Genomic DNA, 19338 nt, shown 5'->3' with positions numbered 1-19338 from the left:
TTTGAGCATTACTTTGCTAGTGTGTGAGATGAGTGCAATTGTGCGGTAGTTTGAGCATTCTTTGGCATTGACCTTAATCAACAGTTAATATGAGAACCGATTAAACAAAAGAACTTGCTGAAATGTTCTGTCAAAAACACCATACAGCTCTAGGTCAGTGGTTCTTAACTAGGGGAATTTTGCTCCCCAGAAGACCTTGGCAGTTAATTGAGACATTTTGGATTGTGACAACTGTGTGAGGCATGCTACTGGCATCTAGTGGGTAGCTGCCAGGGATGCTGCTAGACATCCTACAATGCATAGGACAGTTCCTTAACCAAACTTACTCCTACTCTGAGCCTTCTGTATAAGAGGAAGTTCAGTTCAGTTCAGTTGCTCAGTCATGTCTGACTCTTTGTGACCCCATGGACTGCAGCACGCCAGGCTTCCCTGTCCATCTCCAACTCTTGGAGCTTGCTCAAACTCATGTCCATCAAGTTAGTGATGCCATCCAATCATCTCATCCCATCCTCTGTCGTTCACTTCTCCTCCTGCCTCCAATCTTTCCCAGCATCAGGGTCTTTTCCAATGAGTCAGTTCTTCACATCAGATGGCCAAAGTACTGGAGTTTCAGCATCAGTCCTTCCAGTGAATATTCAGGACTGATCTCCTTTAGGAGGGACTGGTTGCATCTTTCTTGCAGTCCAAGGGACTCTCAAGAGTCTTCTCCAGCACCACAGTTCAAAAGCATCAGTTCTTCGGTGCTCAGCTTTCTTTATAGTCCAACTCTCACATCTATACATGACTACTGGAAAAACCATAGCTTTGACTAGATGGACCTTTGTTGTCTATAAGAGGGAATATGATTAATTTCTTTGTAACTTAGCAGCAGTCTCTCACCTAAAATATTTCATTCTGTTAGACAACAAGAATTTGTACTCACGATGTCTCCCCACTATGTTTTTCAGTAAGAGCACTTGTGCTTACTCCTTTAAGGATGTCTTGATATTCTGTTTTATTTTAATTGTGCCAAGTCTTTTGGTAATAAGATAGATTATCTTTAGAAATAAGATGAATGATTGGATGGACGGTTGGATGGATGTCTAGACAGATAATGGATGGGTGATGGATGAATGGATGATGGATAATAGATGGATGATGATGGATGGATGGATGATTTATGAATGGATGAATGAATGATGGATAGATAGTGGATAATGGATAGATAACTGGATGGATGGATGAACGATGAATGGATGATGAACAGATGGATGGATGGATAAATAAGTGAATGGATCGTGAACGGATAGATGGATAGCAAAAAAAGTAAGAGAGAGAAAAGGAAGAAGGAAGGAGGAAATTTTTCTTTGGAAATGGAAAACACTGAAAACAACTGGATGACTGCCAATATAACTTAAAAGTTTTACATAGAATATATTTTAAACAAATATTTTTAATTTCAGAGGAAAAATGATCCCTATTCTCTTGCATCCCTGGTGTCCTTTGAAGTTAAGAAGATGCCTTATAAAGATCAGCCAGCAAAACTCCCAGAAGGCAACATAGCAGTAAGTATCTTAAAATATATAGGTACAAATAATTTCACTGAAATTATTTTTTAAAACCCTGTTTTGCTTGTGTTAGGTCAAGTGCCTATTACATTGACTTGAGAAAACTTTCCCTCTTAAGACTACTGTTTTCTTATTTCAATCTGGAAATTCTTGTGTCCTTTGATCATATTTTTAAACCTTCAATGTAAATTTCTACTCCACCCCACTAAAAAAAAAAAATCACAGGGCAGGACTAATACCATTTTTTAATTAGTCTCTTTTGTTTGAAAGAAGTTCAGATACTAATTATGATCATAATGAAATCATACTTATTGTTAATTTTAAAGACAGCCTGGTGAGTAAGGTGAGAAGAGAAGACTGTCTTCTTTAGGGACAGTTGCCACGGACCAGCTGTATGGACAGTGATTTCTCCTTTCTAAACAAAGACCAGGCTTCCCTGGTGGCTGAGACTGTAAAGAATTTACCTACATTGCTGGAGACCTGGGTTCATTCCCTGGGTTGGAAAAGGGAATGGCTATCCGTTCCAGTATTCTTGCCTGGAAAAATCCATGGGGACAGAGCAGCCTGGCGGGCCACAGAACAGGAGTCGCAAGAGTTGGACATGACTGAGCGACTAACACATGCACACACACACACACACCCATACCCACACAGCAAAGACCAGTATTACCTGGAAGAAAAGTACACCAGGAGCATCATCTGAATTGAAGCTATTAAACGTTAAATCAATCACTAGGTCGTGTCTGACTCTTGAGACCCCATGGACAGTAGCCTGCCAGGCTCCTCTATCCATGGGATTATACTGGAGTGGTTGCCATATCCTTCTCCAGGAGATCTTCCAGACCCAGGGATCGAACCCATGTCTCCTGCATTGGCAGGCAGGTTCTGCACCACTGAGTCACTAAGGAACATTACTGATACCCAGATATCTGTCACAGCACAACTGCTGGCATCCTCAGCAACCTGGCAAGGCCATGCAGAGCAGAGAGGAGGGTGAGTAACAGGGGATGAACAGGCCCCATCACCGAAACGCTGCCTTTACAGTGAATATGACTGCAGCCAGAACTCTAGGTCAGGATTCAAATACTGAGATTTCAACCTTCATCTCTTGGTCTCTTCATAGATATTTACAACCTCGACTTGGATTCTGGTCCCCAGGTCTTTGTTACTCAAAATATGTTTTTGCAGACCAGCAGCATCAGTAACACCTCAGAAATTGTTCAAAATTCAGAAACAGACCTCACCCCAGACCTGCTGAGTCAGAATCATCAGGGTAGCAGGTACACTGTCATCTTTGAGGAGGGTTGCTTTGCATGGTGCAGAGGTCACCACTCTCATCAGCCTAGGTCTTAAAATGGAGCTATTACTCTTTCCAGCCTAATCTACTTTTAGTAATTGAAATTCATCCATTGATGAGTGATTTCCAACCCTGAGCATGCAAAGAATCACCATTCATATGACTTTAAAGGTTTACACATGCTATGTGCTCAGTTGCTAAATTGTATCCAACTCTTTGCAACCCCTCGGACACTAGCCTGCCAGGCTTCTCTGTCCATGGGATTTCCCAGGCAAGAATATGGAGGTGGATTGCCATTTCCTCCTCCAGAGGATCTTCCCATCACAGGGACTGAACCTGAGTCTCTTACGTCTCCTGCATTGACAAGTGTATTCTTTACAACTGAGCCATCTAAGAAGCTCCATACACATTAAGACCCTATCCAAAATATCAGGATTGAGTGAGTCTGGCATGGGCCCCTGGCACTGTGCTTTAGAGGCTCTACAAGTGATGCTTCTGCAGTGAAACTGGCATTGGGCACCTCTGACCCAGGCAAGCAGTGTAAAAGAAAATCTGCAGATTCCAGAACAGGTTCATTGCAGGCTTCACCCTGGTTCCATTTGGCTCCAAGTGGAAACCTTCAGGAGATCACTCTGTGTACCTTGCTGATGCCCTTAACCACGTTTACCTGAAAGCATTGTTAAGAAGAGTATTTACGTTATATACAAAAAGCTTCAGTATTTTACCTAAAACGAGATAAGTCTCAGGTGTTGATAACAGTTACCTTCCCAAAATGTCCTGCCCTCTCTGGAAAAGTTCAATAAGCCCAATTAGAAGCATCCATAGATTCAAAATATCTCAGTACACTTTGGTGGTGTTTAAAGCAAGCACTGCACATCTTTCTCCACTTAGCACGCCTCTCTTTCTCTCACGAGATGTCTGCCAGAGTTTGAATTTATGTTCAACCTAGAAGACAGAGGCTTTGGATTTTTAATATAGAATATTCATCCAAGGAGGTTCAAAGGCTTGTAACTCCAAGGGAGATAAATGTGGGTCCTTTGTTTTATCTGAGCACATGCTCCATAACAGAAACATATGTGACAGTCAGTTGCATCCACAGGATCGTGTCTTTCTGTCCTGGCCACAGGTGCTAGCCTGCTGTTCTCAACTCATCTCAAAAGATTCACAGGATGATGAGATACAGGCTTGCCTCCTCCCCACCACCCTTGTTCCTGCAGCTTTGAAAAAGTCTTGTTATCTGATGTAGATGATTTACTGCATCATTTGTGGAGAGGTTATGGGAAAACCTTTTAGGTCTCCGAGTCTCTGACTGCCTGAAGGAGATGTGGCCAGTAGGTAGTCAGCTGTGCCCTACAGGCTTGGTTTGAGAGGACTGTGCTTGGAACCAGCAGATGTGTTTTAGAGTGAGTTCTCATCCTTATCTTGAAATGGACCCAGCAGGAGAGAAGTACTTCCAGATAGCAGAATCAGCTGGACGAGGTGGTTGGAGGCTCTTCAGAGCTCCAGTCCGCAGTCTGCCATTGGGGAAAGGGTCTTGGTTCCTTCCTTGGTAATAAGACAAGAACATTTGCTTGTTTTCCTAGTTCCTTGTAGGTGATGAGGAGTCTGCTTGTGCTTCCTTCTCAGCGTGGTCATAACGCAGCCATTTCTTGAGCCCTAGATAAGTTTTCCATATTGAAAAAAATAGTAATCCCCAGCTGCTACTTGAATAGTGTCTGGGTTTGTAACAAATGAACTCTCCATGCCACGTGACACTTTTCATGTTCAGAAGCAAGGGAAAGGTTGCGTGATGAGAGGGGCTATGCCTAAATGCAGTATCATTACAGCAGAAAAAATTATTCAGTTATTGGAACACTTTTTTTGCCTGTTCATAAACTTTGGTGTTTGTATTGTGTGACTAAAGCCAAATTCCATAATTTACATCTAGAAGAGCTTATGATTGTCTCATGTAACTCGAAGTTCAGTTCAGTTCTGTGACTCAGTCATGTCTGACTCTTTGTGACCCCATGGACTGCAGCACGCCAGGCTTCCCTATCACCAATTCCCGGAGCTTGCTCAAACTCATGTCCATCGAGTTAGTGATGCCATCCAACCATCTCATCCTCTATCGTCCCCTTCTCCTCCTGCCTTCAATCTTTCCCAGCGTCAGGGTCTTTTCCAATGAGTCAGTTCTTCTCATCAGGTGGCCGAAGTATTGGAGCTTCAGCATCAGTCCTTCCAGTGAATATTCAGGACTGATTCCCTTCAGGATTGACCAGTTTGATCTCTTTCCAGTCCAAGGTACTCTCAAGAGTCTTCTCCAACACCATAGTTCAACAAAGACAGTTATTATAAAATATTTCAGTAATCCTTAATTAAGAAATCACATGCAAATTGGGAGTCCGTTTGACTTTTTTGAATTGTTAGCAAAACTTTAGGATCTTAAAATGGAACTGTGATATTAAACAATTATCTGGAATTCAAACCTATTACAGGAACTTCTTATTTCATAAGGGCTGTTTGAATTTTGTTAAAATGTGTGTTCAGCTGGTCCACTTCATGTTATTATTTTATTCTAAATGGCACTGTCGGTAGAGTGTCTTGGTACATTTATATAAAACATTCTTGTGACCCCACTGAAGTATGTTTACACAAGATTTTGAGATGCATAAATACAGATGTCAACATTAATTACCATTGCAAATCCGAGGGAGTTTTTTCTTCTACCTTGGTATTTTTTCAAAATATACAAAAACATATCATAAATGTCAGTGATAAAATGTAGGCATATTAAAGATTTATTTATGGTCTTTCCACCATAATAAAGAACAACAAGATTTATGACATGATGAAGGTAAGATTAAATGTTCCCTACTTAACATCACTTTAAGAACATCTGAACTGCTTATGATTCATGGACCCTACTTCCTAAAATTACAGATAGTTATATAAGTGGAGTGTTAAAATTTTATACTATTTTTAAAAATAGCTATAGGTTCTTGGTACATTAAAAAATAAAAAACATTTTGTTGATTAGTTTGCATGTAATTGAATTTTTCTCCCTATGTTTTAAGTACTTAAGTTGCTCAATATGAACCTTTCTTAAAGCAGTTGAAATATGTAGCCAAAACCCAAGTTCTTAAAGTAAAGCTTTAGTCTTAAATACACCTCATTATTGGCCTTGGGACCACCTTCTTGATGAATGAATAAAGAGGGTCTTGGGTAATTTGGCTTATCACACTACTCTGTGAAATTATACAAAAGTTGTTAAGCTGTGCAGTTCAATATGGTACCCACTTGCCACATTACCATGGATGGGGAGGACCTGAGATGTGGGTGGAGTGACTGAAGAACTGAAGTTGTTTTACTTCATTTTAACTTACTTAAATGTAAACTTAAAACTATAGCAGTATAAGGTATTTTTTTTTCTTTAATGCAGTTTTTTTGGGGGGTAAGACAATATTTCACTTTAATCATTGAAAATCTCATGGTTGTCACTTGCTACAAGTGTAAAATAAACACTGGACTTTGGAGACTTAGTAAAAAGAAAAGAGGAATAATATTTTTATATCAGTTATGCTTTGAATAATAATTTTGATGTTTAGTGTTAAATAAAATATATTGTTAAAATTTATGCCCCATGTTTCTTTTTACTCTTTTTAATTTGACTATGTCAAAACTTTAAATGATGTGCGTCACTTGCCTTATATTTCTGTTGGACAACACTGATCTATAGCAGAGTCATAGAAGGTTCCCCTTTGGAGCTGTTGGTAATACCTATAGAGCTTCAGAGAATATGGATGTTTAATAAATCTTATTTGAAATGAATGAAAATTTCTTACTATAACTCAATGTTTAGTCATTAGAAACTGTATAAATTAAGACCTGTTTTTCTCATATTTATTATCCAATAGATGAGCTGCTTGTGGGTTTGTCAAAATGAGCTGCCAGACAAATATAAACATTAGAAATAACAGAGTTTGGGTATTTTTCAACATGTTATCTCTTGGCCAAGCTTCCCCTAAACCATCTTACGGTTGCTATAGGACTAAAACAAATTTAAATAAACATTGGCCCTATAAAAGTGATCAATTAAGTCTTTTCTCTTAAACCTGCTTGTAGGGTTCAAGTTTCTTGTCTATACAGAGTACTGAGTTTCAGGAAAAGCTTGGCTTTATCTGTTTCCACTTGCAGAGGAAATGCTCTGTTTCCATTTACAGACCTGAACATGTCTCCTGACTTCCTAACCAATGTGTTCTCAGAAGGACCTCTCTTTTCAAGACCTGGATGACTCTTGCAATGATGTGATACATCCACCCTTTTCTAGCAACAGCCATCTAGCTCCTTAGGCCTGGAAATCTGAAGAAATGCTTCGGGGCACCATTGTTTGTATTTTTACTGTCCCTAGTCTAGCGGCTTCTCAACTATCCAGTGAAAAACCTGGAAGCCACCAGGGGCAACAGAAGTTCTCTGCAGCTTCCCTGGTTTAGGGGCTTCCCTGGTGGTTCACATGGTAAAGAATCTGCCTGCAATGCAGGAGACCCGGGTTCAGTCCCTTGGTCGGGAAGATTCCCCTGGAGAAGAGAATGACAACCCACTCCAGTATTCTGGCCTGGAGAACTCCATGGACAGAGGAGCCCCAGTTAAGATCAAGAAGATTGGGCAGCCTCTGTGCCATGTAGACACCTTAAAGGAAGCAGGTTAGGAGAGTGGAATGCAGGTGAGGGAGCAAAGTCACTGAGCTTGTCTTCCTCTAAAACTGAAGTCCCTTCCTCTTAGTTACAGGCAGTGAATATATATGATATGCTTAATCCTTCCATTGAAAGTGCTCACAGAAAGGATGCGAAACGGCATTTTTCAAATAAAAATAATGTTGCCAGGAGCAAACTGACAATAGTTTTGGTGATGAGAATTTCAGATTTTGGAATGGATGAGGATAGCAGTAATCATCTATCTACTCTGAGACTGTTTAAAGACTTTTGTCAGAATCTTTGGAACTGAATGCAGACAAAAAGCCAGTAGGTTTTGTAATTATACCTGATAAAGCTGTTTTCTGCTTCTAGAGACCCTAATAAGCATATCCTGTCCAGTTTCATGTTTTATTGGTACTTTTCCGTCACTGCTGTGAAAAATCCTTCAGATATCATTATTAGATCTTTATGAGTGACTTCCACTGCTTGTTTCTACAGATGGACCAGTTTCATATATGATACATCAAAACCTGCAGTACCACTCTCCACCCAGTTCCTATATCCAAAAATCAGTTGTCCCCTACAATCCATTTATTAAGAAGTGGGCATTTTTTATTTATTTTTTATTTGTTTTATTTAATTTAAATTTTTATTTTTACTTTATTTTACTTTACAATACTGTATTGGTTTTGGCATACATTGACATGAATCCGCCATGGGTGTACATGAGCTCCCAAACATGAACCCCCCTCCGACCTCCCACCCCACATCATCCCTCTGGATCATCCCCATGCACCAGCCCCAAGAATCCTGCATCCTGCATTGAACATAGACTGGTGATTCGTTTCTTACATGACAGTATACATGTTTCAATGCCATTCTCCCAGATCATCCCACCCTCTCCCTCTCCCTCAGAGTCCAAAAGTCTGCTCTACACATCTGTGTCTCTTTTCCTGTCTTGCATACCGGGTCATCATTACCATCTTTCTAAATTCCATATATATGTGTTAGTATACTGTATTGGTGTTTTTCTTTCTGGCTTACTTCACTCTGTATAATCGGCTCCAGTTTCATCCATCTCATTAGAACTGATTCCAATGTATTCTTTTTAATAGCTGAGTAATACTCCATTGTGTATATGTACCACAGCTTTCGTATCCATTCATCTGCTGATGGACATCTAGGTTGTTTCCATGTCCTGGCTATTATAAACAGTGCTGCAATGAACATTGGGGCACATGTGTCTCTTTCTATTCTGGTTTCCTCAGTGTGTATGCCCAGCAGTGGGATTGCTGGGTCATAAGGCAATTCTATTTGCAATTTTTTAAGGAATCGCCACACTGTTCTCCATAGTGGCTATACTAGTTTGCATTCCCACCAACAGTGTAAGAGGGTTCCCTTTTCTCCACACCCTCTCCAGCATTTATAGCTTGCAGACTTTTGGATCGCAGCCATTCTGACTGGTGTGAAGTGGTACCTCATTGTGGTCTTGATTTGCATTTCTCTAATAATGAGTGACATTGAGCATCTTTTCATGTGTTTGTTAGCCATCTGTATGTCTTCTTTGGAGAAATGTCTGTTTAGTTCTTTGGTCCATTTTTTGATTGCATCATTTATTTTTCTGGAATTGAGCTGCATAAGTTGCTTGTATATTTTTGAGATTAGTTGTTTGTCAGTTGCTTCATTTGCTATTATTTTCTCCCATTTAGAAGACTGTCTTTTCACCTTGCTTATAGTTTCCTTTGTTGTGCAGAAGCTTTTAATTTTAATTAGATCCCATTTGTTTATTTTTGCTTTCATTTCTAGTATTCTGGGAGGTGGATCATAGAGGATCCTGCTGTGATTTATGTTGGGGAGTGTTTTGCCTATGTTCTCCTCTAGGAGTTTTATAGTTTCTGGTCTTACGTTTAGATCTTTAATCCATTTTAAGTTTATTTTTGTGTGTGGTGTTAGAAAGTGATCTAGTTTCATTCTTTTACAAGTGGTTGACCAGTTTTCCCAGCACCACTTGTTAAAGAGATTGTCTTTACTCCATTGTATATTCTTGCCTCCTTTGTCAAAGATAAGGTGTCCATATATGTGTGGATTTATCTCTGGGCTTTCTATTTTGTTCCATTGATCTATATTTCTGTCTTGTGCCAGTACCATACTATCTTGATGACTGTGGCTTTGTAGTAGAGCCTGAAGTCAGGCAGGTTGATTCCTCCAGTTCCATTCTTCTTTGTCAAGATTGCTTTGGCTATTCGAGGTTTTTTGTATTTCCATACAAATCTTGAAATTATTTGTTCTAGTTCTGTGAAAAATACTGCTGGTAGCTTGATAGGGATTGCATTGAATCTGTAGATTGCTTTGGGTAGTATACTCATTTTCACTATCTTGATTCTTCCAATCCATGAACATGGTATATTTCTCCATCTATTAGTGTCCTTTTTGATTTCTTTCATCAGTGTTTTATAGTTTTCTATACATAGGTCTTTAGTTTCTTTAGGTAGATATATTCCCATTTTTTAAAAAGATTTAAAAGACACACAAATTGGAAATTAAGATATAAAACTGTCCCTTTTGGGAAAAAAAAAACAAAACCCTGTAATACCTGTAATATCCAAGTGGCAAAGAAACCCAGGAAAAACTCAGTAGCTGTTCTTCCATTTCTTTTTATTAAACCAACAATTTGAACAGTCTATGGTCTATGGCCCTTATTTCAACTCCTTTAGTGTAGCTTTTTTTAGCTTACAAAACTAGAACTGTTTCCTATGTTATAATAAAACATAGGGAGGTACCTTCAGATATTAATTAGGTCAACTAGAAGAGGGAACATGGAAAAGTATTGTTGTCTGTCTTCCTAAATTACATATTAGTCAATTTTGGTTGTCTCTAACACATGCACAAAATACAGACCCAAACTACGTTGTTTCTTCAGTGAACTTAGAGCTTAAGGGGAAGAAACAGTTACAAGAAACCTCAGAACTGCCCGTGGCTTCAGATTTTCTCTTTTCTAGGTCATTGTATCTGGCTTATGAGTGCGCGACCACTACTACCCTTGACAGTTCCAAAATTCTGAAATTCTCATTATTAAAACTGTACTGGTCTGCTTCCAGTAATATTAGGGTCATTTTATTTTTTTTTTATTTGGCTGTGCCAAGCCTTTATTGAATCATGAGAGCTCTTAGTTGCAGCATGTGGGAGCTAGTTCCCTGACCAGAAATCAAACCCAGGCCCCTTACACTGGGAGCACAAAGTCCTAGCCACTGGACCACCAGGGAAGTCCCTTGGGTCATTTTAAATGATCACTTCATGCTCTTTCTGTGAGCACCATAAGATGCAGGATTGAGCACTGATTTCACACGTTATCCAGTGTAATTCACCAAGGGAGAGAGATGTGAAGAGAAATGATCCAGAAGTGATTTCATCCTCCACTGACTCATGTGGCCATATTGTGCAGAGGATCACTTCAGAGGGAATTACTTGGATGGCAGAATTCAACTGGCATAATAATGCTTTGAGTCTTTCCAGTGCATTTCATCAGAGTATGTACCGTGTGTTCTGTTTTTAAACTGTGGCAAGTACAGAGAGTGTGACCCCATCGTGGTCATGGAATGTTGCACTTCTCTTCTATATGTTGGACGAATAAGGGCAGTGCTGGCAAGGGAAGCAAGGAGGAAGGTAAAAGGGCAAGTAGGTTACACCGGCCTTTCTCTCACTGAAAGCATTGGTCAGGTCCCTGGCATTCCTGACACGTGGAATCACTAACAGCTTCACTATCATCAACGTCATTGTGTAACCTGGATGTAAGTGATATTTGGGGCTGGAGGATCAAGTGAATTAAGTCATCAGGATGTCTGCTGCACAGGGGACGTGGACCAAAATGAAGGAGTTATAAAAAACCTTGGCAGGTTAGGAACAGCACATGCAGGATGCTCAGATCTAGTTAAGAAGGCAGAAGGAAAGATGTGAGCAGAGGCAGGACCCAGCACTAGGGCACAGGCTATGAAAACACCAAGGTTTCCAGCCAGGGGAACACCAGAGCCACCAACCCACCCTGAGTTCACCCTCAACTCCTGGTGGGTTAGAGAAGCATGGCCCAGAGTTTCTGTATGGGAGTCAGGAGGGGCTCAGGATTCTTTCAACCAGCACAGTTAAAACAAGGAACATGTGGACCAGCTTAACCGAGGTGATGCTTGCGTGTGTGCATGCTCAATCTCTTCAGTCATGTCTGACTCTTTGCAGCCCTATGGACTATAGCCCGTCAGGTTCCTCTGTCCATGGGATTTCCCAGGCAAGAATACTGGAGTGAGTTGCCGTGCCCTCCTCCAGAGATCTTCCCAACACAGGGACTGAACCAGCATCTCCTGCATCTAATGCATTAAAGGCAGATTCTTTACCCACTGAGCCACTGGGAAACCCCCAGAAGTAAGGGTGATGCTTACTTCTCTCTAAAACCAAATAATCCTGCTTTGGTGAATAACATTCTAGATTCAAGAATATTTTTCTTTCTCTTTTCTTTGACAGAGGGTGTGAACAGCAGGGCTGGGTCTCTGCTTGTTTTTGTTTGTTTGTTTGTTTGGATGTCTCCAGAGGCTGTGCCTGCAAGTGATAGGAGAGCTTCTCCTGCCTACATGGGAGGCAGGGGTGGTTCACACATACAGAGCGTGCAGTCCTGCTGGAAAGGTCTCTTTTCTCCTCCAAGTTTCCTTGCAACAGTGGGGCATTCAGTGAGGTCCAACAGCAACTGAAAATGGGATTTAAGACTGAAAGCAGCCTCAGCACACTGAGACAATTAATGCTCGTGTCAATGACTACAGTTACTTTCATGAAATGGGAGATGGTTAGTCTTACATGACTGTATTAGTAGAGCAACAATGATCTCTTCCTTGATAGGACACAGAGACAGAGCCTAGGGCTAAAGAGGTGGTGATACTGATTAGATCTGTGGATCACTTAGCCCCCTGGGACTCAATTTTCTCATCTGTAAAATTGGGACTTAGGTGATGTCTACCCACTTGCATGTCCAGTAGGTTGTTTGCAAGTTCACTTCTCAGTGAGGTTAGCTCAGTTCTGTGGAGAAATGTGTGGACGGACTTGGCTTTTTGTTGGATTTACTTTGCCATAAAAAGGTCCATCCCAATTCAAGGTCACTCCTTTCCACCCTGTTGCTTTGTGCTCCACCTCAATTCTATTCTAGGCTTTCTGGGTTGGTGTGAACCAAACACCCACCAAGTGTCTGTAGTTGGACTTACATCCAACTTGAGAAGCCTGAGAATGTGTTAATGGTTAAGGTTCCAAGTTCAAGTGCTGTAAACTCTCAAATCTTCCCCCAGGGTGACCAGCTAATGTATGGATCCTTTCAGAAGTACCCACTGCCCCCAATGTTATATTGGTAGTTACTGCTTTATTTTTTATTATACTATATTATATATATATATACTAGTATTTACTATACTAGCTGAAACTCCAATACTTTGGCTACCTGATGTGAAGAGCTGACTCATTTGAAAAGACCCTGATGCTGGGAAAGATTGAGGGCAGGAGGAGAAGGGGACAACAGAGGATGAGATGGTTGGATGGCATCACTGACTCAATGGACATGGGTTTGGGTGGACTCTGAGAGTTGGTGATGGACAGGGAGGCCTGGCATGCTGCAGTTCATGGACTCGCGAAGAATCAAACATGACTAAGCGACTGAACTGAATTGAACTGCTTTATTTCACTGAATAGTTTTTAAATTTGAACTCATTTCTTTTATTTTCCATTCCAGATTAAAACATCGGTTATTTGGGCCACCCCAAATGTTTCCTTCTCAATTCCATTATGGGTAATAATACTAGCAATACTTCTTGGATTATTGGTTCTGGCCATTTTAACCTTGGCTTTATGGAAGGTAAGTGTATTTGCTTTCTTTTCCTTTTTGAGTAGAGAGGCCACTGGGAGGATTTAAAAGGATATACCTTGGATTTCAAAGAGCCAAAGCTAGAGGCATGATCTGGGAATTTCCAACACAGGGACCTGAAGGGAAAGCTGGATCTTGTTTGCTTTGGCAAACTTAATATGCTTGTGTAACTGACATTTAAGAAGATTGAGGGTGTTTAATGCTGCTTTTATCTTGAAATTTCTTATAAATAAATATAGAGTTAGAATTTATTAACAAAGACCTATGATCTTCTTTCCAATATGCTTAGAGTGATCATGTTATGGTGAAGACTTCTCTTTCTTGTTTAATTAATCAGGATCTTAAGCTTTTTGTTGACACAATTCTATCAGCAATACTTGAGAGTTTTGTAAGCACTACACAGATGCAATTAATATAGTAATTAGTTGATATGTGGGCTTTCAATGACACCACATAGATTATGCATGTTCTAATATTCTTGGACTTGTTTTTTTTTTATCTTTCCAACTAGTCCGTCTCCATTAAGAAGCCTTAACTTCCTCTTTCATGTGTTTTGCTGAAGTTTCTGCTGAAAGTCTGCAATGGGAATTAATTTCTGGTTCCCAAACCAACAGGACTGCCAAGTTTCACAGAGCTTTCCATTCCAAAATAGAAACAATGTCACAGTGACATGATCATAAGAGCAATTAATCCAGTCACATCTTCAGTTCAGTTCAGTTCAGTCGCTCAGTCCTGTCTGACTCTTTGCGACCCCATGGACTGCAGCACACCAGGCCTCCCTGTCCATCACCGACTCCCGAAGTGTACATCTTAGTTTGGTACTATTGTTGTCATTCTCCAAAATCATAATGTATTTTTATTTTTAAACAAAATGAGACATGCTTAACAAACTGAGAAAACCTGAGTTAAGAAAAACAAACTGAGTTAAGTAATGGCTTTTCTGATCTTCATCAGCAGTTTTGTGCCATCCTGAGCCCACACAGGTCTAACACATAGTCTATCTTTAGAAATAGACTTCTGTGTTAGTCTGTTATTCATAGTAACTTTATATCCATAAATGATGCAATGGTATGCAGCAATTGATAGAGTAATGCACTAGTCCTATGAGAGAAACATGACTCAATGGCTATAAGTGAAAGCTAATGAATTGGGCTTCCAACCTAAGAAACAATAAGAATTAAGATTTTAGGTTTCTAGGGAAAGTTGTACTCTCCAAAACCAAATCCTCATTTGAAACTCAGCAGAGTGAAGATTCAAGAATCACCTCTTCCCCAAGTTGCTGATTGATCTCTGGAAAGTTGAGACAGCTCATGAAGCTGTTGAGATGGAAATAAAAGACCCATCTAATTGTCCTCCGTGTACTAGATATTCCACCAAGTGCAGAGAGAGAGACAAGCATCTCTCCACCTCCTCCTTTAGTCCATCTTTACGTAGCCCATAGTATGCTTCAGGAATCTGCTTCCCCTGGTCAGGAATTCACATTGCTGCCAGCTCCAGAAACATGCAGAAAAAAGCAGAGAAAAAATCCTTGGGCCAGGTTGCTGTAAGCCCAGAAAAATATACAAGGTCTATAAGTGGTTTATACACAATGAACATTCTTGGGACTTCCCTGGTGGTCTAGTGGTTAAGATTTCCCCTTTCAATGCAGGGGGTGCAGCCTAGAACACTGATCGGGGAGCTAAGATCTCACATACCTTGAAGACAGAAAACCAAAATATAAGACAGAAACAATATTGTAATAAATTCAGAAAAGACTTTAAAAAATGGTCTACATCAAAAAAACAAAAAATCTTTCAAAGAGAAAGAACATTCTCCCACCACCACAGGCAGGGAAGGAAGAACGTGGACACTCTGCATAGGCAATGCATTCCTCTCTGCAGGTAAACAACACACTGCTCTCACCTCCTAATTTGGAGATTTGAGCAGATTATAGTCTCAGAGCACCAGATTCCTTAGAGAACATATGAATGGGGGAAAGTTATGTTTTTTAAGATATTTTATGTGGACCATTTAAAAATCTTTATTGAATTTGTTACAATGTTGCCTCTGTTTTATGTTTTGGTTTTTTTGGCCGTGAGGCATGTGGGATCTCAGCTCCCCGACCAGGGATCAAACCCGCACCCCCTGCACTGGAAGGTGAAGTCTTACCACTGGACCACGAGGGGAGTCCTGACAAAGAGAACACTCTTAGAATGAGGGTTTCATGAATTCTCAGGATGACCTGACTGGCTGGCCCATTTCTGTCTTCCCTAGTGCGGATTCTTTGACCGAGCAAGACCACCCCAGGACGATATGAATGACCGGGAACAGCTGACCAATGAGAAAGCCCCTGAGGCATGAAAAGGAAAGCCAAAGACAAAAGCAACTTCAATACTACTCCAGTTCAAAGCAAAGAAGGATCATGAGGGTTCAACCTGTCCTGCACCTGCCAGTGTCCTCAGACATGGGAGGGCCATGTCATCACCTCATCTATACTATACTCTAGAGAAGTTTCCATGGGTGCTGGTGATCCTGTGGGGAAAGGAAGCCTCCTCAACACTGCAGAAACGCTGGGCAGCCGTGGAAGATATCTTTGGCTTGAGTCCTTCTGTATTTGGCTGACACTTTGAAATGGGTATGGGAATGTGAGATTGCTTTCCAGGTAAATCCATCTGAAGTCTCGAAAATGCAGTGTCTGAGTTAGGATGGACTTTAGAAGGTGAACTCGGACCAAACCTTCCAACACTACTGTATACAATGGAATATTTGACACCTCCCTCTGGAAAAGACACATTTCTAGTGACGTTGCAGCTCAGGGAGACCAGCCTATGCTGCTGGGACTGTGAAAGGGCCTTGGAAATGGCAGAGATCATCTTTGTGAGCGAGGATAACAATTTATTTATTTATTTTCCATGACTCTAGGCTGACACTCTAGAGGATCTGGAAATTAAAGATTTGGTTCGCTGGTTTTTGAAATCACTCACCAAATTTCCCTCTGAGATGTCTGTTTTGTGCAGAATACATAACTTAACAGGACTTAGGATTTAGATAGGGTTAAGGAAAAGTGAATTGGTATTAGAAGACTGTTTCACTTTCATGACTTCTACCTGAAATTACTTTTATTCATGCTTTCAGGGACTCACATCTGCTTAATTTAGCCTTGCAAAAAGTTGCATTGATATCTACTTTTACCAAAAAAATAAAATGATCTTTCCATTTACTTAATTAGCAATATACAAATTTCAATGGACTCTCAACCCTGAGTGGTACTTAAAAATAATGGTAAAATTTCTAGAGTCCATTCACAAAAAAGCAATTTAATAATTTGGGCAGGCGTATTATTTTTAATATCTACGAGGAAATATTTTAATATGAGCAATATTTTAATTTGGGATTAAATACCTTTTATACTATATGTCAAACTTACATTCACAGAAAAGACACGTTAAACAAAATAAGAAGAAGCATAAAGTTAGGCATATGTGTGATGAACCTAGAAAACAGATTCCTATGGATTTTATTTAGAACTGCCTGTTCCAACTTTACTTTCATTTTTCCTGCTAATCATAATAGTTCGTGACTTTGGAAAATAATTTTTACTTAAGCTATTTTCCCATCATCTTGAATTTAACCATCACAGAAACTTGATGTTTAAAACTCTTGTAAATAATCCATAATCATATGTAACAGTATCGTTTTAAGTAAAATAGACCAGCCAAATTTATATAGTCTGCACAACTTTGTATCCTTTTTATAATAATGAAAAATTATTATGAAGTGCTGAACAAATTTTATATTTATGTGCAATATTTTATAGACCTATGTATCAAAAAGCATGTTTACACTGGCATTAGTTATTTTTTAAATTAATATCCTGAATATTAAGTCTGATAAAACCAGTAGACCCCAATCCTTCAGTTTTCCAAGCAGCTGGAAAATTTATGTCCCAATTTCAACAATGACACTTGATTCGAAAGATGAGCCAAACTCACAGACACTACATTTTTGGTCATGCCTTAACCTGGAGACCAGCCATCTGGCTCCAGCTGCAGAATTTCTTTGGAAACCAAATCAAAGGCACATGGGTGAATACACTGAACAGTTCATACTCTGCCTGCTCATGAATTAAATCCTGTCATGGTAGCAGTTTCAAGGCTGTCAGGAGCTGAAGTCTGGCTCCCAGCGTGTGTGGCTGACTTGGGGGTGAGAACTGCACATGTTTCAAAGAGTTTGAGGGTCTCATGTCAGCCTCGGGGGTCTTAGGTGGTCGTTGTCTGGGTGGAAGTGGTTCTATAGGCAGTGGCTATCTCCGAGATGAGTGGAAGGAGGGCTCTCTGCCTCCAAAGTGACACCCCAACTCCTGTCATCATGCCTGACTTTTGGCCAAGAGAGAATAGCTCCTCAAGATTTGGGGTCACAAAAGAGCCCTGAGAAAACACACCTGTTGTCTTTCAAGCTAACCTTCAAAATGGAACTCGGAACTCAGGGCTGGGACAGTCAAAGTCAGGTCATACAGACACCTGGAGGAAGCGCGAGATGCCAGGAGCAAGGCTGGGATCCAGAACAGAGCAAGGTGTGAGCACTTCAAAGGCAAACTACAGCATCCTCACAGTCTCAGCCCAAAGTGATCCCCGTCTAGAAGGACAGGCACTGCTATCTATAGGCAGTTTGCAGAGGGCCATCAATGCACACTGAGGTCAGGTGAACCCTCCACACCTCAGTCCTTGAGTGTCCCTCCACGTGGAAAATATTCTAAAAATGCACTGAGCAAATCTGCTTCTCATCATATAAAGCCAATCACTTTCATCATTTATAATATGCTGTTGCTTCTCTTAGAATCTATCTATACATTTCAGATATATCTTTTGAAATACTTGCAGCTGGTTTTCAAGACATGGGAAAAAATGGACAAATCAAGTTTTATAAACTTGGAGATTTTTATACAGTAAATAAACAACATGGACCAATTGCCCACTGAAACCCCACTTCTTTGAACTCAACCCTTTTCTTGTTTTATTTAAATATATGTGTAGAATCTGTGAAGATTTTCATGTACCTATTTACCTTGTCACTAATAAAATTAAAAACTAAAGACCTGATGACATTTGTGGGCTTTTTTGCAAGCAATTTAAAATTTTTCCATGATGGCAGGTGTCAAAGCTTTGCATCTTCACACTTTGATTTTTTACCACCAAAACATTTAACATTGAAAGAAATTTGAAAGAGCAAGGACACGACACTTCTTTGGAATAATGAACATGTTCTAAATTTAGATTGTGGTGATGTTTGCGTGAATACACTAAGGAGGACTGGACTGTATGCATTAAACAGATGAGTTTTATGGGAATTAAATCTCAATACATATGTTTAAAAATGTGAGTCATTTCTGATACCTACACTTTCATATAATTGGTATTTTTTCCTTTGCATTTCCTTTCCTTTTTAAAATATTTATTCACTTGTTTGGCTATGTTGCGTCTTAGCTGCAGCATGCAGGATCTTTGTCACAGCAGTCAGGACTCTCTAGGTGTGGCATGTAATCTGGAACATGTAGGCTCAATAGTTGCAACACACGGACTTAGTTGTTCTGTGGCATGTGGGATCTTAGTTCCCCAACCAGGGATCAAACCCAAGTCCCCCTGCATTGCAAGGCAAATTCTTAACCACTGGACCACCAGGAAAGTCCCTACATTGTCTTCACAATTGTGTCCATATGAAAACTTCACGTTTTAATGAAGCCTTCCTTTGGGTCATTGACCAATTCAAAAGCTGCTCCTAGTCTCCAGTGGCATTTTGTGAATTACTACACTTTTCCAGTTGTTCTCATGACTATTTTCCAGCTGGGCCAATCCTCTGTGCAAGCAGGAATATCTTTTCGCCTTTGTGTTCCCTACATTAAGCCCCACTATCTGTTACATAGTCAGTGCTCAAAAACCATTCTAAAGTGAATGAATGAAT

General features: G+C 40.1%; 1 protein-coding gene across 2 annotated transcripts in view; it reads left to right on the top strand.

Annotated features, from left to right (window-relative positions):
• The window catches only part of ITGA8 (integrin subunit alpha 8), a 196493-nt gene extending 178014 nt beyond the window's left edge, over positions 1–18479 (top strand). The window contains exons 28-30 of one of the 2 annotated variants that reach the window (XM_018057147.1): positions 1443–1544; positions 13270–13392; positions 15655–18479. In XM_018057147.1, the coding sequence (XP_017912636.1) occupies positions 1443–1544; positions 13270–13392; positions 15655–15741 (312 nt within the window). In that variant the 3' untranslated portion in view covers positions 15742–18479. Of the gene's footprint in view, positions 1–1442; positions 1545–13269; positions 13393–13912; positions 14195–15654 lie in introns of those variants that run through there. The other variant, XM_018057148.1, reaches the window with a different exon arrangement.

This window comes from Capra hircus, chromosome 13, assembly GCF_001704415.2.
Source record: "Capra hircus breed San Clemente chromosome 13, ASM170441v1, whole genome shotgun sequence".
Taxonomy (NCBI): domain Eukaryota; kingdom Metazoa; phylum Chordata; class Mammalia; order Artiodactyla; family Bovidae; genus Capra; species Capra hircus.
The sequence above is the reverse complement of the archived record's forward strand: the minus strand, read 5'-3'. Positions and strand labels throughout refer to the sequence as shown.